We start from the raw sequence: 16,973 nt of genomic DNA, 5'->3' as shown, positions 1-16,973 counted from the left end.
ATCCAAAGTTTTCATCCAAAACAGCCCCATGTCTGACAAGTCAGGGCTCCTAATCTTCTCACATAACTTTAATACAAGTGTACTACCTTCCTTTTCAATAGACAAGAGGGTTACATCTTCAGTATTCATAAAACCAGAACAAAGACAGAAGAGAAAACATTGACACACATGGCAGATTCCTGTATATCTATCAGTCGAGGTCGCATGATTAGTCAAGTTTTGCAAGGCATTCAAGTCAGTGCACCCTGAGATCTAATAGAGATACTTGAATACGAGAGAAAGGAAAAGGATGGACAACATACGAATTACAAGAGTTTCAATTGGCTTGGACTGACATTTTCTTCTGCCTAATTCAAAGCTAAAATGCACCATACGATTTTGTTCACATCAACATTATGAGCACTGATTTCAGTTGTAATTGCAATTTACAAGCAAAACTGTCATAGAAGAGAAACTAGAAAAGGTGTAAGCCACTTGCTAGCTCAATAAATTCACAAAGTGAATTAAAAAATGTGGTACTGAGGCTGCCAAGGTTTACGTGCCCTCATCTAACTAGGAAACGAAAATTCATGAATACTTTTGGAACAATTCACCTACTATATGTCTATTCTAATGAAGCATTAGACAAGGCTCCAATCAGTGAAATAGTTTAGCCAAATATTGACAGATAGTAAAACATCAAGGACATTTGAAATATGTGTCAAGCTTTGTCATGGGTTAGAATTCAACCTGAGCACCAGGTTTCTCATAGTTTCATCGTATTCAGTTTTTTTTTGTGACTATGAGTGAAAATATCACTACAGGGATGTAACCTTGTCAAATTCTATCAACATTCAAGATGAAATGATAGACAAAAAATAAAAACAGAAATCTAAATACAGTATGTCCCCCCAAAAATTATTGCGTTGATAACTTCCAATATGATTAAACTGTCTGAATGCTATTTCAGGGTCTAAAAATAGAACATCTTACCTATATTTTGCAAAAAACCCCACTCAATTTGGTTAAGTGGTCACAGAGAAATGTGAATCGTTGTGAAGCATGTCATGGATGTGATTCTTCAAGGTTTAGCACTTGGATGCTCTTGGTACTGCATATCAATGTGTGAACGCAATGGACAGAACTTGGAGGGAAGGGATTCCTGACATGCTCTACAAAAATCCTCATTTCTCTTTGACCACTGCAGCAAATCGGATGGGGTTTTCTGTAAGACGTGGGTAATAAGTTATAGTTTCATACCCTGAAATTGTATTTGGATTGATTCACTATTTTAAAGTTATCATTGAGGAGGGTCCCGTTGTAATTTTTTGGGACATACGGTACAGTACTACTTCATTCTCCTTTGGACACAATGCTGCAACATGACAAATACTGACGTCCACAAGTTTATGATCTCATTATTCACCTCACTATATTGCAAATAATATAGTCACAGGGCTGCAATACTCTGAAAATGGCAGTTTAATGACATTTAGGAATGTTGGTGAATCAAATGCCTTCGCTCAACACATCATGAACACTCAAAGGCTCTTACACAAACACAAACATGAATGCCACAACCCAATGATGGGGGGGGGGGGGTCTAAATAAATGATTCTCCAAATTGAAAGAGCAAAAGTTGGTTACCTCATTTTGCAAGAAATGTAGATTTTGAGACTGAAAGAGATCAGAATTTCTGTATCAAGGCAAGTGGTCTCTCAGACCCACTGCCAATGCTGGCATAGAAATATCCAGGGTGTTGTAACTCAACCATTCTTGGGTGTCACAAGACATTGACTGGGATTTTCATGCCCCTTAACCCAGATTAGGGCATAATTTCATTAAAAAAAAGTTGCTATGACAGTTGCTATGACAGCAACTCTTGTTGCAACGGCGAGTGTCATGGTAATGACAAGAATCCTGTTCCCTAGTCGGCTGTTGCGAAAGTAGTCACCATTCCAGCAAGAATTGCTATCATAACATCTTTCATGAAATGAGACCTAGACGGTGGAAGCTTACTGGAAAAAGGACATGAAAGACAACAGAGCTGATATCAATGGATTGCACCTCATTCTGTACTTCAGATGCAGAAAGTCTCTGGTGCAAGCCCAAGATGGAGCTTGTACATCATCAGCATGTCTACCTCTCTGAAGAGGGGTATTATCATTCAGTCCTCAGACAAGGACACAAATTGGACGTTCAGGGTATGTGGAGCAATCAAAAATTTAGCAACAGATCATTACAGCTCTCCTTTGTAAACAGAGCAGAATCAATGCAACACAATCAGGTTGAGCCTCCACAAACAACCAACCAAAAACAAGCAGTATGATATTTGGCACTTGCATCATTTACACTCATCTTGCTCGCTGAAAGAAGATGAATATCTTCTCTCAATGAAAGTCAAAACAGAATGAATGGTCATGCACTCCAGGATATTGGTTTAGTTGATGTTTTACCCAGGACAATGCGGTATAACAGAATTAATTATCTGATGTAACAAAACAGATGGACACATTACCACTAACAACAGCACAGAAGTTTACCAGCAGCAACAAACATCATAAAGGCGGCTTTGGCAGAGTTCATGATCATTTTAACATGCACTGTCCTACTTGAATGAAAGAAAACATAGTAAGCTCATAGAGGACTGTTCCTTTGGCTTGCACAAGTCACCAAGAAGGATACATTTCTGTTCCAGTAAGGGGTACAGTACCCATCTACCCCTCCTTTCAGCCTCGACTGTCGTCTAGTTCGTGCACCCCTGCAAAGTCCATGCTGGATTTGCTCTTGGCTGGTGAGTTGCTTGGCGCCCCTCCCCTTGGCGTTGAGTCGCCCCCTCTAGTTGACCTCTCAACAAGGTGGAGCTCCAGGTTCCTCATGAGAGTCCTGGGATTCTTCTTGCAGCTGGCCTCTAGTTCTGGTCAAGGAAAGATGTACAGTTCATTGCAGGAGCATTGACGGTAACAATGACCACAAAAAGAGAATGGTATACTATAGTCTGAAGTACCACCAAGATGCAAAGTACTGTAGTAGAACCCTGTCACATATGCACTGTGGGATAGTTCAGTAGCATATTGTCAATTCTGATTGTCTAACTCATGTTTTTCGTCTAAGCATGATGCAACGCAATAAATGCATGCATTTCATTCATTACTACTCTTTTCCTTGGTTTGAATTTGGCATAAAGAGTTTACACCTTAATATCCTGGGTCATGGGTCATCACTGTGACACTGCAATGAGTTGGTCACACGATGATGAGCAAAGAAATCTTCAAATATTCCCCCTGGATGAATGACATGACCTGGATCGGTTGGTTGGCAAAGCTCTCTTCCAAGACTCATCCCAGTCACATAATACAAACATTGTTCGCATGCTGGTCTGGTGAGCAAGATGCAGCACAGCCCGGATCCAACTTTGCTACCGAGCCATCTCGCAATGCATCTTAAACAGGGCTGGCAGGAAGAAATTTGCATATTGGTGGTACCCAAAACTGATTTTGTTCCTCTTCTATAAAACAATTGAAAGGAGGCATGACATAAAAGTTTGGCCTACACAATTAAGTGCAGGTGCAAAAAAAAATATTTACCTTATAATTATTATATTTTAGTATGGTGTATGAATGTCTCTGTTTTTTTATAGCCTTTGTCACGCAGCAAATTCTCTTTGAGATAATTTACTGTCTCCTATCCTTGCCCAGGCTCTTTGTGTGCTGGAGTGCTCTTTCACGTTGATTAGGTGATAGTTTTGGTGTATGTGTGTGTGTGTATGTATAAGTTTATATGGGTGTAACTCGCGGGTGTGGGGTATGTGTGTGTGCGTGTATGTGTGTGCGTGTGTGTGTGGGTGTGTATGTGGAAGTGTACTCTCTGAGAGTCGGGGGGGGGGGGGTAGTGGTGGTGTGTAGAACATGTGTTAAAGTCTCAACTGGAGGAGTGCTCTAGCATATGGAAGTGCCTGGATGGGGCGAATGGGGCGAAGGAAAAAAAAATGCATACTTTATATACGCTTATTTTCTCCTGCAATATTTCATTTTTTTTTTGTATTAAATGTATATATTTTATGTATGTATGGTATAAAACTCATGTTAAGTTATTTCATGATTTATATTCTTCATTTATGCACCTCTATCTTTATGTACTGTATGTCCGAAAACAAATTTTATGTATATTTTATACATGACAATAAATTATCTTGAATCTTGAATCTTGAATCTTGAATCGAAGTGGCTTGAAAATCAACATTCTAGCCATTTTGCAATGCATTCTCAACTCTCCTAGTCCCATGCATTGTAATTCTGTCAGAAAATTTAGTTACTTGTCACCTCTTGCAATTCATGGTACCTGTATTTCACCATCACTAATACGCAGCATGAAGAATATGTGAGAATCATGTCAACAATATAACAATGTATGCAGGAAAAAAACAATTCCACTGTCATCCCAATAAAAGCCTTAAAGGACAAGTTCACCTTCATTATTAACATAAGGATTGAGAGAATGTAGCAATATTAGTAGAACACATCATTGAAAGTTTGAGGAAAATCGGACAATCCGTTCAAAAGTTATTAATTTTTGAAGTTTTTGTGCAGTCACTGCTGGATGAGAAGACTACTGCAGTGTATGATGTCACATGCGTACAACAATATAAGGAATATATAAAGAGAATTTCACAAAATTTCATCTTTTGAAAAAAGTACACATTCCCTTGACTCGTTACTGACATATGTTATGGGCAATATTATTCCCATTGCCTTTAGAAGGAGGCAAGTCAGGTGCTCTTTTATTATGCGAAAAAAGTGAAAATATGTTGAATTTTCTTTACATTTTCTTTATACTGTTGTACTCATATGACATCACGAGCCTTAGAAGTCTCCTCATCCAGCGGTTCCAACACAAAAGTTTTAACAATTCATAACTTTTGCATCGATTGTCCAATTTTCTTCAAACTTTCAATGATGTGTTCTACTAATATTGCTGCATTCTCTTAATCCTTATGTTAATGAAGGTGAACTTGTCCTTTAACTTTCTCTCTAGCATACAAATGACGGTGTTACTGATAAGTTCAATTTTGAGTAAGTTATGTTCTTGCTAATGGTGCCATTAAAGTGACCACTGAAATGATGCCCGTACATCTTTCTCAGCTAGTACAGTGGACTCCCCGTTATAACAAAACCCTCAGGACTGGCAGTTTTCTTTCGCTATATTGAAATTTTGCTATAACCAAACAAATCAACCACACAAAAAAAAAAACCAACAAAAAAACCCCCCAAAGAGTTGATGATGTTGCCGCCTGAATTTTTACTTGTTGTACAAAGAATTTCATTATAACCATATTCGTTATAAAGGGATGTGCACTCTAGCCTCAGTTACTTTCACCACTCTCACCTCTAAGCACAAAGCCTGAATCGTGAATGGTCTTCCTCTGCTGCTTCCAAACCTGGTAGAGTTGGAGAAAGATGCTGGCAAAGAAGTCGTTGATGACGCCAAAGACTTGCTTCCTGCGATTGCACTCTCTGCCAAGGAAAACGAAGAAATACCATCATGACATCACGGCATAGGCTATCATGTTGTCTCAGAATTTGAACCTTCTCATGAATACACATGATGCAGAACTTGCAAAGATGTATGTCTCAAGATGATATCAGCATATTAACATTAATTCAAAAAGGAATTACATAACTCTATCAAGTGATGTATGTTAAAAACTCAATTAAGTTTAAAAAAATGCTATATTGCCATAACCCGCCCCATGCTTAAAATATCCCCGTCCCAACACTCTTTTGTAAGTTTTATTTTGTCATCAATATCTCATATGACCGTACCGCCTTGGCAATTGAATTTGCTATGCAGAAACCCAGAAGTGTTGCTGACAGTATCCCATCATATATTGTGCACTTTGAGTGGTTTCGGCAAGAGTTTAACCTCTCTTTATTTCCTGAGCACGCCCAATGCTGCTTGCTTGGGCAACATCCATGCCCATATTGCTGCGCATCTTGCTCAATGAATTCTGTGTATAGTGCATGCATTCTCAAACAAACAAACAAACAAAAAATGCCCAACCTACTATATTTTAAAGTAGTACTCCAAAACATTAATTTTTTAGTTCATGGCCTTAGTTTTTATTCATGCATAAGATTTAACGACTGGTCCTGTAGTGAGAGTGCCTACTTTAGATATGCAAGTCATCCTCTAAAAGTCCTCCTCTAGAAGCCATCCTCACCTTGCGAGATGTTCTTCTCGTAATGTCTGTAGAGCTATCCTTGTCATGTTGATGGACATCACACAGAATGGAAAGTTCTGAGCAACAAGATGGATTCAAAAACAAGGTAAACTTTGATTTAAAAAAAAAAACTTTTCAAATGTTGGTTGATAATCACCAACTTATGAAGTGCTATAGAAAAAAAATGAGCAACACAAATTTCTGTAAAACATATCACGATGCATAACATTCAAAATACAATGAGATTCAGGGGAGTGGATACCCCTCTTCTAGAGCTGACCTGAGTCTCATGCTGCGACAGTCGGTAGATGTCCTTAGCAAGAGGAAATTTCTGGGAGTCCATGACAAAGTCCAGCAGGGTGAGGAGGCCAAGGAAGCCGCAGGCTCGTAGGTCAGTGGACGGGTCAGTTCCTGGACCAAGCAGGGAGGAGCCAAGGGTGACCCATGGGTAAATGAAATCATGTTTGGAATCACAACATTCATGCCAATAGCTTTTAACTCATACACAGTCGCATGATACTTGAATGAACAAAGTTTACAGTCACTATCATGAATTTCATTCAAATCACACTCCACTTATTCAATGGTATGATCACCTAGAATGGTGCTTCTCAACCAGCAGGCTGCAAAGCTCTTGCAGGTGAGCCACTATGTATTCCCAGAATACAAACAAAAAAGATTTGTATTCAATCTACACATGGAAATGGGCCTAAAAAACTTTGCAGGAGCCAAAGGAGGCCTAGGGTTTCAAAAAGGGTTGAGAAGCACTGATGTAGGAAATGATGTACCACTTACTTTATCATGCTAAAATGTTAATGGGCAGTTATGATAATTAGTAAAATGCAATGACCCTCTTTAAAATAAAACTAAGTCCTCATATAAGTGCTACTGAATGTAGTCTGTTGTCTGTATCAATTATCATTGACTGAACTGCACAAGTAGTTATCCTGGAGTTCAATTCAGACTGTGTCACTCAGCAATATTTTACTACTCATGCACTCCATAACCACTGGTATGACCCAAAAGCAAAATATTTGAATAATCAAAAACATTCACAACGAGAGGAAAATCATATTTTGTAGGACCAAAGTTTCAGGATAAAACCTTGATAACATCATGAAACAAATCATGACAACACTTCCCCCCCCCCCAAAAAAAAAAAGAAATAAAAAAGCAAAGTGGTGTTACATGTCCAAAATCTTTATTAGATGCAAGAAAATTGGGATAATCCACACGACATTATTGCAAAGAGTAATAATGCATACTACAATATCCTACAGAAAGTGTGAGGCTTCCTCTGAATTCATCCTCAACTACTAAAGCCCTTTGACGTAAATGCCTAAGCATCATCAGTTACCTTGGAAACCGATCTGCTCCCAATGGGAGCCATAGCGAGGGCAGTCGATGGTGCTTCCCGTCAGCTGCTTGTAGATGGTTTGGAGAACACGTTTGTGGATCTGCTGCTCATCATCAAAGGGATCTGTAAGCAGATATTCCATGTCAAGATAAGTCTACACACAGCTGGAAACTCTCATACATTTCAAACTGAAACCAACAGAACCTTCCAAATGCTGCTTTTGGAATTTACAATACCTCATTGTTATATTATGACTCTTTCCTATATGGTTTGATTACGACTCACTCCTTGTATGCCTGGAAATATCAAATTGCGAAAGAAAATATATATTACTTGTTAGTTCACTAGTAGTGATTTACATAATTTCAAATGATATATGCTGTACTCTATGAATCATTTAAAGTTGTAGACATATATCCCTTTCTCTCTCTTCCTTTCTTTTTTACTCTCCATATATGCTATTAATTTGAATGGAAAAGCTGATACTATGATAATAACTAGTACATTGGTATCAGTTTGCACCAATTACTGGTGATGCAATGCATTTTGTTTTTCCAGGAGGAAATACATATTTCTGACAATCTACTGGTTTTGAACATCAAAAATTGAATTAGTTGTCAGGTTTGCAGTGCTGATGCACATCTCTTTTTCATCTCTTGGGTAGGATATGTAATTCCTCAACACTGATTTACATATCTTTATTCAACACAATAACTTAATACAATTCAATTGCACTGTAACATTTTTTATGCTCAGAATAGGAAACTGCTGCACTATGGCAAGAAAAATAAAATCTGTAAAATGGTCTTCAATATTTGCATTAAATGGCTTCTATCATGATACTGTTAAGAAAGTAAAATTATTTATTTCTAAATACTCACACTGTGCTATTGCAAAGACCAAGTTTCTTTCATCCACCAAACTCTTATTGATCCTTGGAGGTCCAAGTATCATGTGTCTGATGGCTGCAAAACCTGATCTCTCGATGCAAGGCTTGATCTTTTGCTGCAGGAAGGAGAATTAAGACAGTGAAATATCACTATCAGACTTCATCTAAAGAGACTACAGTCCTCTTAAACCAATTTACAAATGACTTTTTACATCCCATTTTGAATTCAAATTCAACTTCATTCATAGCTCTTGTTACGAAATATCAAGGCTGAACAGCTACTTGCAAGCTCGCAACAGTTTTCCATTTATTAAAAAAAAAGACCCAAATATATATATATAAACTTTGCTCTTCAACCATGCACAATTTTGTGAAGCTTGCAAAAAGGATATTTAAGTCACACAGTACGAAGCCTGACAATCAGGGCATCACCTACCAAATATGGCTCCATATTACTGGTCTGAAAGAAGCCCAGGGCTTCGTTGAAGGACACCATCGGTGCTTTCCTCACTGCACTGTGCTTTCCTGTATGTTAGTAACAAGAGAACAAGAAGAAAATCACACAGAATAAACACTCTAACGCTCTCTTTGATATGATACTATCAACTATAACATGTTTGCTACAGTCATTAAACATAGAATGTACAGGTAATGGTGTAGACTTCAAGTCCGACACTTTGGTTGCATACACGATGAAATGATTATCACAGAGACGTGCTTCAAATTCAAGAACAGTGGATGGTCCATTGAGCTTTGCCTATGTGAAGAAGCAAAAAAATAAAAACAAAAACAAAATTTTAAAATCTTTGCAAGACTTCACTCCATTCAAATGTATGTGGAGCTATTGTTGTCTACTTATTTTTGTTGTTTCTTCTTTTGGAACAATTCTATTTGGTTTTACATGTAAATCTCTGTACATATGCAGCTTTGTGGATTTAGTGGATTTAGCGCAATATAAATTCATACTATTATTATTATTAAGATACCATGAGGAAAGAGACTGGTAGTAAATCTCCCTGACCACACCAGATATTGTTATCATTACTCTGGCTGGACTTATGAAGATGTTTGAGACTATTTTCTCCTTTTCTTCTTGTTTGAATGGAGATCAGTTGGAAATCAGGTCAAAATATAATGCAATAAATAAAAATAAGAGCGTTTACACACAACAAAAACCCAATCAATCCATCAACACATGCAGTAAAGACCAAGGCACCGTGAAAGTGCTTTGCAGATAAAAAAGGTGCGTTAAGACTGCAGAATTTGTGCGCAACTCTAACGGTGTGTTACATAATAGTACTCTATTCTAGCATGACAATATGACCTCATGAAGCAATCATGAAGCGGAAATTACTGACGCGTAATGACGAGGAAAAGGTGAAGTGCTTTCACACATTTAACACAGATCATCACTGTCATGCACACCTGACTGACTTAGCACAACATTCAGTCCACAGAGGAACAATCCTTCACATCTACACTCCACAGAAAATTTAGTGATAAAAAACAATACTGACTTAGCCACAGGATCACAACATCAACAGGCAACAAGTAAGGTAACCATATGACATAACATACACATGATAAGTACAGCTAATACCAGTATTCAAGATTTACTTAACACTAATATTCATCATTCATGTGCCTCCTAAATGCAATCCAGTGGACTGATTAGCTCTCTATACAGTTGTCTATTGGTACTAAGAAATGAGATTAATCCTCATAATATCAACAATTCAAAGGTGCTTTTACATACATGGTTCATATATCAGACAGTTATGGTGCAATTTCAAACAAATACAACACATGTCTGGCAATTTAAACTTGAAAATATCTTATTTATGAAGTATCAAAACAAGAGAATTGAAAATTGCAAAAAGAAAAGCAAATCAAAACAAGTGCCGCCATCCTATTTTCATTCTAATACTGAGTTTGTGAAACAATCATTTCCATCACCACACACTACAATAAAGACATACAGATTAAAAAGACTGCAAAAAAAAAAAAAAAAAATCTAAAAAAATCACAATTACAAGTTAACAAAGACTGGACAAAGTTCAAACAAATCTAAACGTTATATACTGTACCTGGTGACACAGATCCTACAATTGACAGTTGTCGGAGAAAATGATAATCACTTATTACACATGATATCTCTGGTACAAATACCGGTAATAGTTACATTATTATGTAATTCCATTACAACACCACATGCTTGAATAAGTTTACCAGTGTAGAATTTATGTATGCTTTCTTTTTGTTGTTGTTGTTCTGCTTCTATGAGCATCCAATCATGCATTATTGTATGACGCTGCTATGGCATTATCCATGTTCTCTGTGATTTGTTATGAATTTTGAAAACATTATTTTTCCTTATCTCAGTCACTATAAAATTTTTCAAGTCCGTACCCAGTTTAACCAATTTGTAGATGTTTAAATGTAAAAGTCTGAAAATCATCCAGAGTTCTCCTTTAATCAAATGATGTTCATAGAATCACAAACAATAAATCAACACCGCATTAACAATGAAGCTCTGTATTGCAAATCTATCAGGTTTATTGTGCCCATCATCTCATGATAGTATGTATTGGAGAGAAGGTATGTACAGCTGTATCATTACACATCATGAATTTAACATTTCTTAAAGCAAATCCTGCAAGATAACTTATGTACAAGGTAACTGGATACTACTCCAACTTAATGACAGTGAATATATTTTCTGAACAAAATTTTCATAAAAATTCATTGAGTTTTCAACAGATTTGCAGTGAATCTGCGATCACAGATCAATATCTTCATATCCAGGTGAACTGGATAGGGAACTGGATAAAATTTTCATGAAAATTCATTGATTTTTCAACAGATTTGCAGTGAATCTGTGATCACAGATCAATATCTTCATATCCAGGTGAACTGGATAAGTTGATGCTAGGTATGTAGGGAAAAAATGTCCACAGATGTGGATACATGAGTAAATTTGCCCAATTGAAGAAGAAAACAAATAAAAGAAAGAATGTAGAAATGTATCAACATCTGCTTCCCTTTGCCTAACTAAAAAAAGTTTCTGCAATGTATTACAATCTATGGATTTCTCTTTTACCACAGTCTACAAACAAAGCATTTCATTCACCAGCTGGTGCTCCCTCCTATTATGTTGCTTAGTCAGGAATTTACTTACTTGTTGCTAAGTAGGGCAAGTGGCTGTTAAAGAGATGGTTTGGTATTGGTTGAGGTGAGGATTCAGCTTTTAACTTTTTTTGCAAGATACTTAGAAACCACCCTATGCGATGTTACAAAGCATACAATTCTGAGACGAATTCAACGTTTATTTAATGAAATTCAGTTTTAATATGGCCGAGATATCCAAAAGTAATGTAAAATGAAACAATCCAAATAGAAGGTGGGTAACACTTTGCATAAGGATTGCTTCGTTTTGGATATCTCAACCATTCCATAACCAATTTTCATCAAATAAACTTTGAATTCCTCTTAGAATTAAATGCTCTTTCATTATTTCATAAGAGGTTTCTCGTTATCTCAAGAAATCATCGTCAAAAAACTCTGGAAACCTGAAGCCCCTTCTCAACCATAACTGTACCATGTGAACAAAGCACGCATAGAATTTGACGAATATCATTATATTGACACAGTCTACTATTGAAGATGTATAGTCTCTCTTCCTGACCTATTTTCTTACCTGGCTGAATGGTCTCTACTGCATCCCACTCAGCCTGGGCTCTCAGCAGCTGCTCAGACGGTTCTACTGTAGTACGGCCAACTTCTGCCTATTATGGCAAATGAAGGAGAAAACAGAAGGAAAATATGAACATAAGCACACATAAGCTTTGCACATGCAATAGTATAGTGTTCAACATAATTGTTCTTCCTGTTCTTATCATTATTATCAATTATTATTATTATTATTATCATTATCATTATTATTATTATTATCATTATTATTATTATTATTATTATCATTATTATTATTATTATTACTATTATTATTATTATTATTATTATTATTATTATTATTATCACTATTATTATTATTTGCTTACTATGTTGATCTATTGCTTTGTGGAGCTGTATTGCTGAAATTGAACTCTTTATTATTATTATCATTATTATCACTATTACTACAACTACTACTACTACTACTACTACTACTACTACTACTACTACTACTAATAATAATAATAATAATAATAATAATAATAATAATAATAATAATGATAATAATAATAATAACAATAATAATAATAATAATAAAACCTCAGGATTCCAGGGGGAAAAAAAATGAAAAAATCAATGTGATGAAATCGTGATGGAAGTGACATTAGCATCAATGCATTAAAATGACGATGTTGATGATGATATGCAATTTCAATGGTACAGGCTGTATTTTAAATGTATGAATACTCAGTATACATTTTTCATAAGTACCTTCAGGATACTATCAGAGGGAGTGGTGTTCCCATCTTTTTCAGTCTTCACATCAGCAGGACTGGAGCCATTGACAACAATGGGATCACCAGTCACCATCACAGTCGGGGTAGTTGATACAGATTGAGTATTCTCCTCAGGGACGGGCACACTAGGATCAGATGATGATGTTTTCCCTCTAGCTGTTCCAACACTGCTGTTTGGCAAGGTCTGGGTTTCCTTCGAAATTAGCATTGATACAAAAGTCAAGAAAAGAAGAGAAAGTCACTTTTGACTGATCTCATCTATGTTAAATGTACGTAAGCATGGCGCATGTCCAGGGTTGGCGAATCGGTTGCCATATTAAAGACTGGCTTTAAAATGCAGTGACTTGCCTCTACAAATTGTTAGGAGTCATTAATTTGGTTGTTCAGTTCATGACTGATACAAAGTGCATCCAACATTTTTTTCTTTACCCCAATCAAGACATTCTCCTTTGAAGATAAGACAGAACCAATTCCCTTTTAATACATGAAATTGGGCAATTCCGCAGTTAGGTGGACATGACATGGATAAAAGAAATGTGCCTCTTTATCTTACTCTTTAATCTAGGTATCAACTAATGCCATGGATGTTCATCAATCATTAAGGTCTTTCAAATTCAGTAGATTTTATTTTTCGTATTTATTGATTTTGCGAGATCTAAAACCATCAGTTAAAATGTACATGTGGGACTGGGGATGCTGAAATTCACTTAAATGTAAATTACAGTGGGTTCCTTTGAAATTTTTTCCTCCAAGTTTTGCTAAAGGGTAAAAGATGAATACATTTAAATACTCCAGAAGTCATGTGACATTTTGTCAATTACAAAAGGGTGAAATGACCTGCGGAATTACTCCGGACAAATGTAACGTTACTAACCGTAACGCTACTAACTATGCTTTTGGGGGTCTAGCTAAAAAATCATCGGTCGAACTGCTATAAAGATTTGCGTGAACATTTGTCATGATGCAACAAATGAAATTAATGCAACACTTTGTTTGAAGTAACTTGAATTTTTGCACACTTTTTGTTACAAGACATTGATTTTTTTGTCATGTCCTTTTTTCGTAACGTTACTAACCAGCCCTTTAAATTGCCATAGCAATTCTAATATTTCTTGGATTGTATTCATTCTTTTTTGTATCATAAACCTGGGAAGGATGAACATGTTTTTGACATAATTTTGACTTGAAATGAACAAATGGTAATTTAGTAGTAAAAACAAATATCTAAATTTGTTCAAATGTAACGTTACTAACCGCGGAATTGCCCAATTACATTTGTGACAAATGGGTAATTTTTTAAAGTCCAACTTGTGGTGCACTGTTTTCTCAAATGTGAGATTCATCTAACAACAATAATAAAATCAAAATTGGCTTGATATTTATGAATGCATGTTTTCAGTACCTCCTCTGGTCCAACATCATTCGGCTGTTCCACCACAGGTGGCTGAGTGGGAGGTGGAGACAAGTTTCCCGCTTCCTGGCTGATTTCAGTTGACGAGAATTCTGTTTTCTGATTACTGGTTGTCGTTGAGGTCAATGTCTGTTCACTAATGGCTGATGATGTCTGAAACACGTCAACCTGGTCGAGATACAAGAGTATAAAACAGGAAATGCTTCAACAAAGCAGTCTCAATACAAAGCAAAAATGTAGATCTTACTAAGAATATTACAGAAAGATTTTGAAAAACATCTCGATGTCCTCCAAGAAACAGTGCAGCTTGATATGTTAATATCATATCATCCAATCAAATTACCTCTTTATCATTTGGGGAAAAAATGCCATTACTGTACGTGTATATGGGTGGAAATGAGCTGCTAAGGAGAGGCCTGTGCTCTTGGAGAGTTTTCCTAGTTTGAATATGAATCATGAGTTCTTGAACTTGGACTGAACAGTGCGCTTCCTCTCACCTAATCATACAAATCAATGCTTTCCTTATTGTAACTCACCTTCTCATATTGTTCAATAGACACTTTGTAGTTGACAGCGGCAAATGATGAACTATCCTGTTTTGTAGCCTGTCCGTCGTCTTCAATGATGTCGTTAAAATCATCATCGTCATCCCCAGTATGACTTGGTCCCGCATCAGAGAGAGCCAGGGATGTTGCTGCACTCATGTTTACATCAACACTAGTTGGAATAAGAACATTCTTCAATTAACATGGACTGCAACTGCTCGGCATCAATAATGATGATGATGACGATGATAATACTGATAATAAAAATAATATTAACAATACTAATAATTAACAAGAAGAGAGAGAAGAAATATCATATAATCATGATGATAGCGGTCGCATTGTTAGTAGTAATAGTGACATCAATGACATGATAATTATGATAGTGCTTAAATTAGGGATATTAACAATAACAACACTTAACATTTAGATATAAATATAAAAATTCTCATATTGATGACTCCTGGAAGAAGAAGGATGCCATGAATGATTCCCCTTCTCAAAATTGGATCTTAATTTTAGTCTATGGTTCATAGACAAATATTTTTATCAAAATGATATGAATTTCTATGTCATGAAATTGCTAGATAAAACTACATTTTGTATGGCAGTCATATCCAAAACACAGAGCAAACTGCTACGCAATAGCAGGAAAATTATTCCTTATCTACATGCCAATCATGAGCAAGAAAAAAAACAATTGTTTTGGAAGATCAGCAACTTGCTAAACAAAGGCGGTAAAGAATCCTCCGAATATAGCAAAAACATGCTACCTAAAGACTGAAAAACTTGACAGAACTTGCAGAGAAATGTCATGCAATTTGTTAAGAATGTATCTCGTGATCTTTAATCCTGGCATTAGCTTCAGCCAAGCGTCTGACCCAGCTCCACTAAAGACAGAGTTAAAGTGAGGGACAGAGAGACTAGAGAAGGGGGGGGGGTGGGGGATGACGACTCTCAGGTGTGATGATCAACCTTACTTTTTACTTTTTATCACAAAAGATGAAAAGTTTGGGATGCGCTGCAGCTGGGTACTAGTACCTTAATCTGCCCTACTCACAATTCCATCATGTACTGTACGTAGGCCTATAATATTAATGTCACTTAATCGGTAATCCTTATTGTTGACTCAATTAAAGGAATTTCAGTCAGAATATTTTCTGCATTGCAGTTAGTGAAATATTCTATTCAAATTAGATGTCTACTCTTCATCTTTTTCTTATTTTTGGGCTATCTAATAGTGTCTGCATCTTTTTCTTATTTTTTGGCTATCTAAGAGTGTCTGCATATTTCATGCATCTATCAGTACAAGCACTGCTAGGCACGACATCTATCAAACTGAATATGTACATCCAATTTACAAACTTTTGTACAGGTGTGTGGATATTAAAATATTACAAAATTAAAGGGGGTGCACGTACGCACACACCCCCTCCATTTTTTGTTTGATTATTTATTAATGTATTTCTTTTGTTTTAACATTAATAAAGGGGGTGCACACAGTACACAGTGTAACATAACATTACAGCTAAATTTTAGAGCCACACGTACACGGCCACACAGTCACAGACCATGCAGCACATGCAGACAAGAGCTGGAGTTTTCTACTACACTCATCGCAATAATCACCACAGCTCATACTCAGTCAGCACACTTGAGCACAGTCATCTATGATCTAGCAAAGCAAAAAAAGCATCTCATCTCGGCATTGCCAATTAATTACACCACTATTAAATAGCGAGCGACTTTTAAAACTGATTTTGCTCTGCGAATACGTAATGATCATATCTGCATATCTAAAAATCAACATGTCATTTTATCAGAAACGATCTGATGAAGTGATATCTCGATAAAGACTCGAAGAGACAAATTGTTGAATGTTGCCAAGGAAAATCACTCACCAGGAGGTCGCCATTTTCTCATTTGAGAGTAGTTCACATACCCGAGAAAATTTGTGAACATTTATTTTTATCAAAGTAAAAATTCTTATCAAGACACTTTTTTTATAAATATTTTGAACAATATTTAACTTTTAAAAAAATATTTGGGTCATTGTAAGGGAACTTATGGTGTTATTATGATGTGTCCTAAACAAACTCTTGT

The 16,973-nt window shown here is 36.3% G+C and overlaps 1 protein-coding gene across 1 annotated transcript; it reads right to left on the bottom strand.

The window, feature by feature from the left end:
• Nucleotides 1-2,388: 2,388 nt before the first annotated feature.
• LOC140241804 (ELMO domain-containing protein 3-like) lies at nt 2,389-16,797 on the bottom strand. The gene is made up of 13 exons (XM_072321556.1): nt 16,772-16,797; nt 14,862-15,042; nt 14,317-14,493; nt 12,889-13,107; nt 12,143-12,230; nt 10,533-10,547; nt 8,882-8,970; nt 8,438-8,561; nt 7,557-7,679; nt 6,480-6,610; nt 6,200-6,276; nt 5,365-5,492; nt 2,389-2,896 (listed from the first exon to the last, which is right to left on the bottom strand). Exons 1-13 carry the CDS (start codon nt 16,783-16,785, stop codon nt 2,709-2,711), a joined length of 1,554 nt encoding a protein of 517 aa, XP_072177657.1. The 5' UTR covers nt 16,786-16,797; the 3' UTR covers nt 2,389-2,708.
• Nucleotides 16,798-16,973: the final 176 nt, after the last annotated feature.

Source organism: Diadema setosum, chromosome 18 (genome assembly GCF_964275005.1).
Source record: "Diadema setosum chromosome 18, eeDiaSeto1, whole genome shotgun sequence".
NCBI lineage: Eukaryota > Metazoa > Echinodermata > Echinoidea > Diadematoida > Diadematidae > Diadema > Diadema setosum.
Note: the sequence above shows the minus strand (reverse complement) of the source record. Positions and strands in the feature narration are given on the sequence as shown.

Excerpts from the sequence above, each read along its gene's own strand:
- LOC140241804 (XM_072321556.1), bottom strand. Across the intron at positions 12,231-12,888 it reads CCTCTGATAGTATCCTGAAG|GCAGAAGTTGGCCGTACTAC; the intron begins GTACTTATGAAA and ends TTGCCATAATAG. Across the intron at positions 8,562-8,881 it reads GTAATATGGAGCCATATTTG|CAAAAGATCAAGCCTTGCAT; the intron begins GTAGGTGATGCC and ends TCCTTCCTGCAG.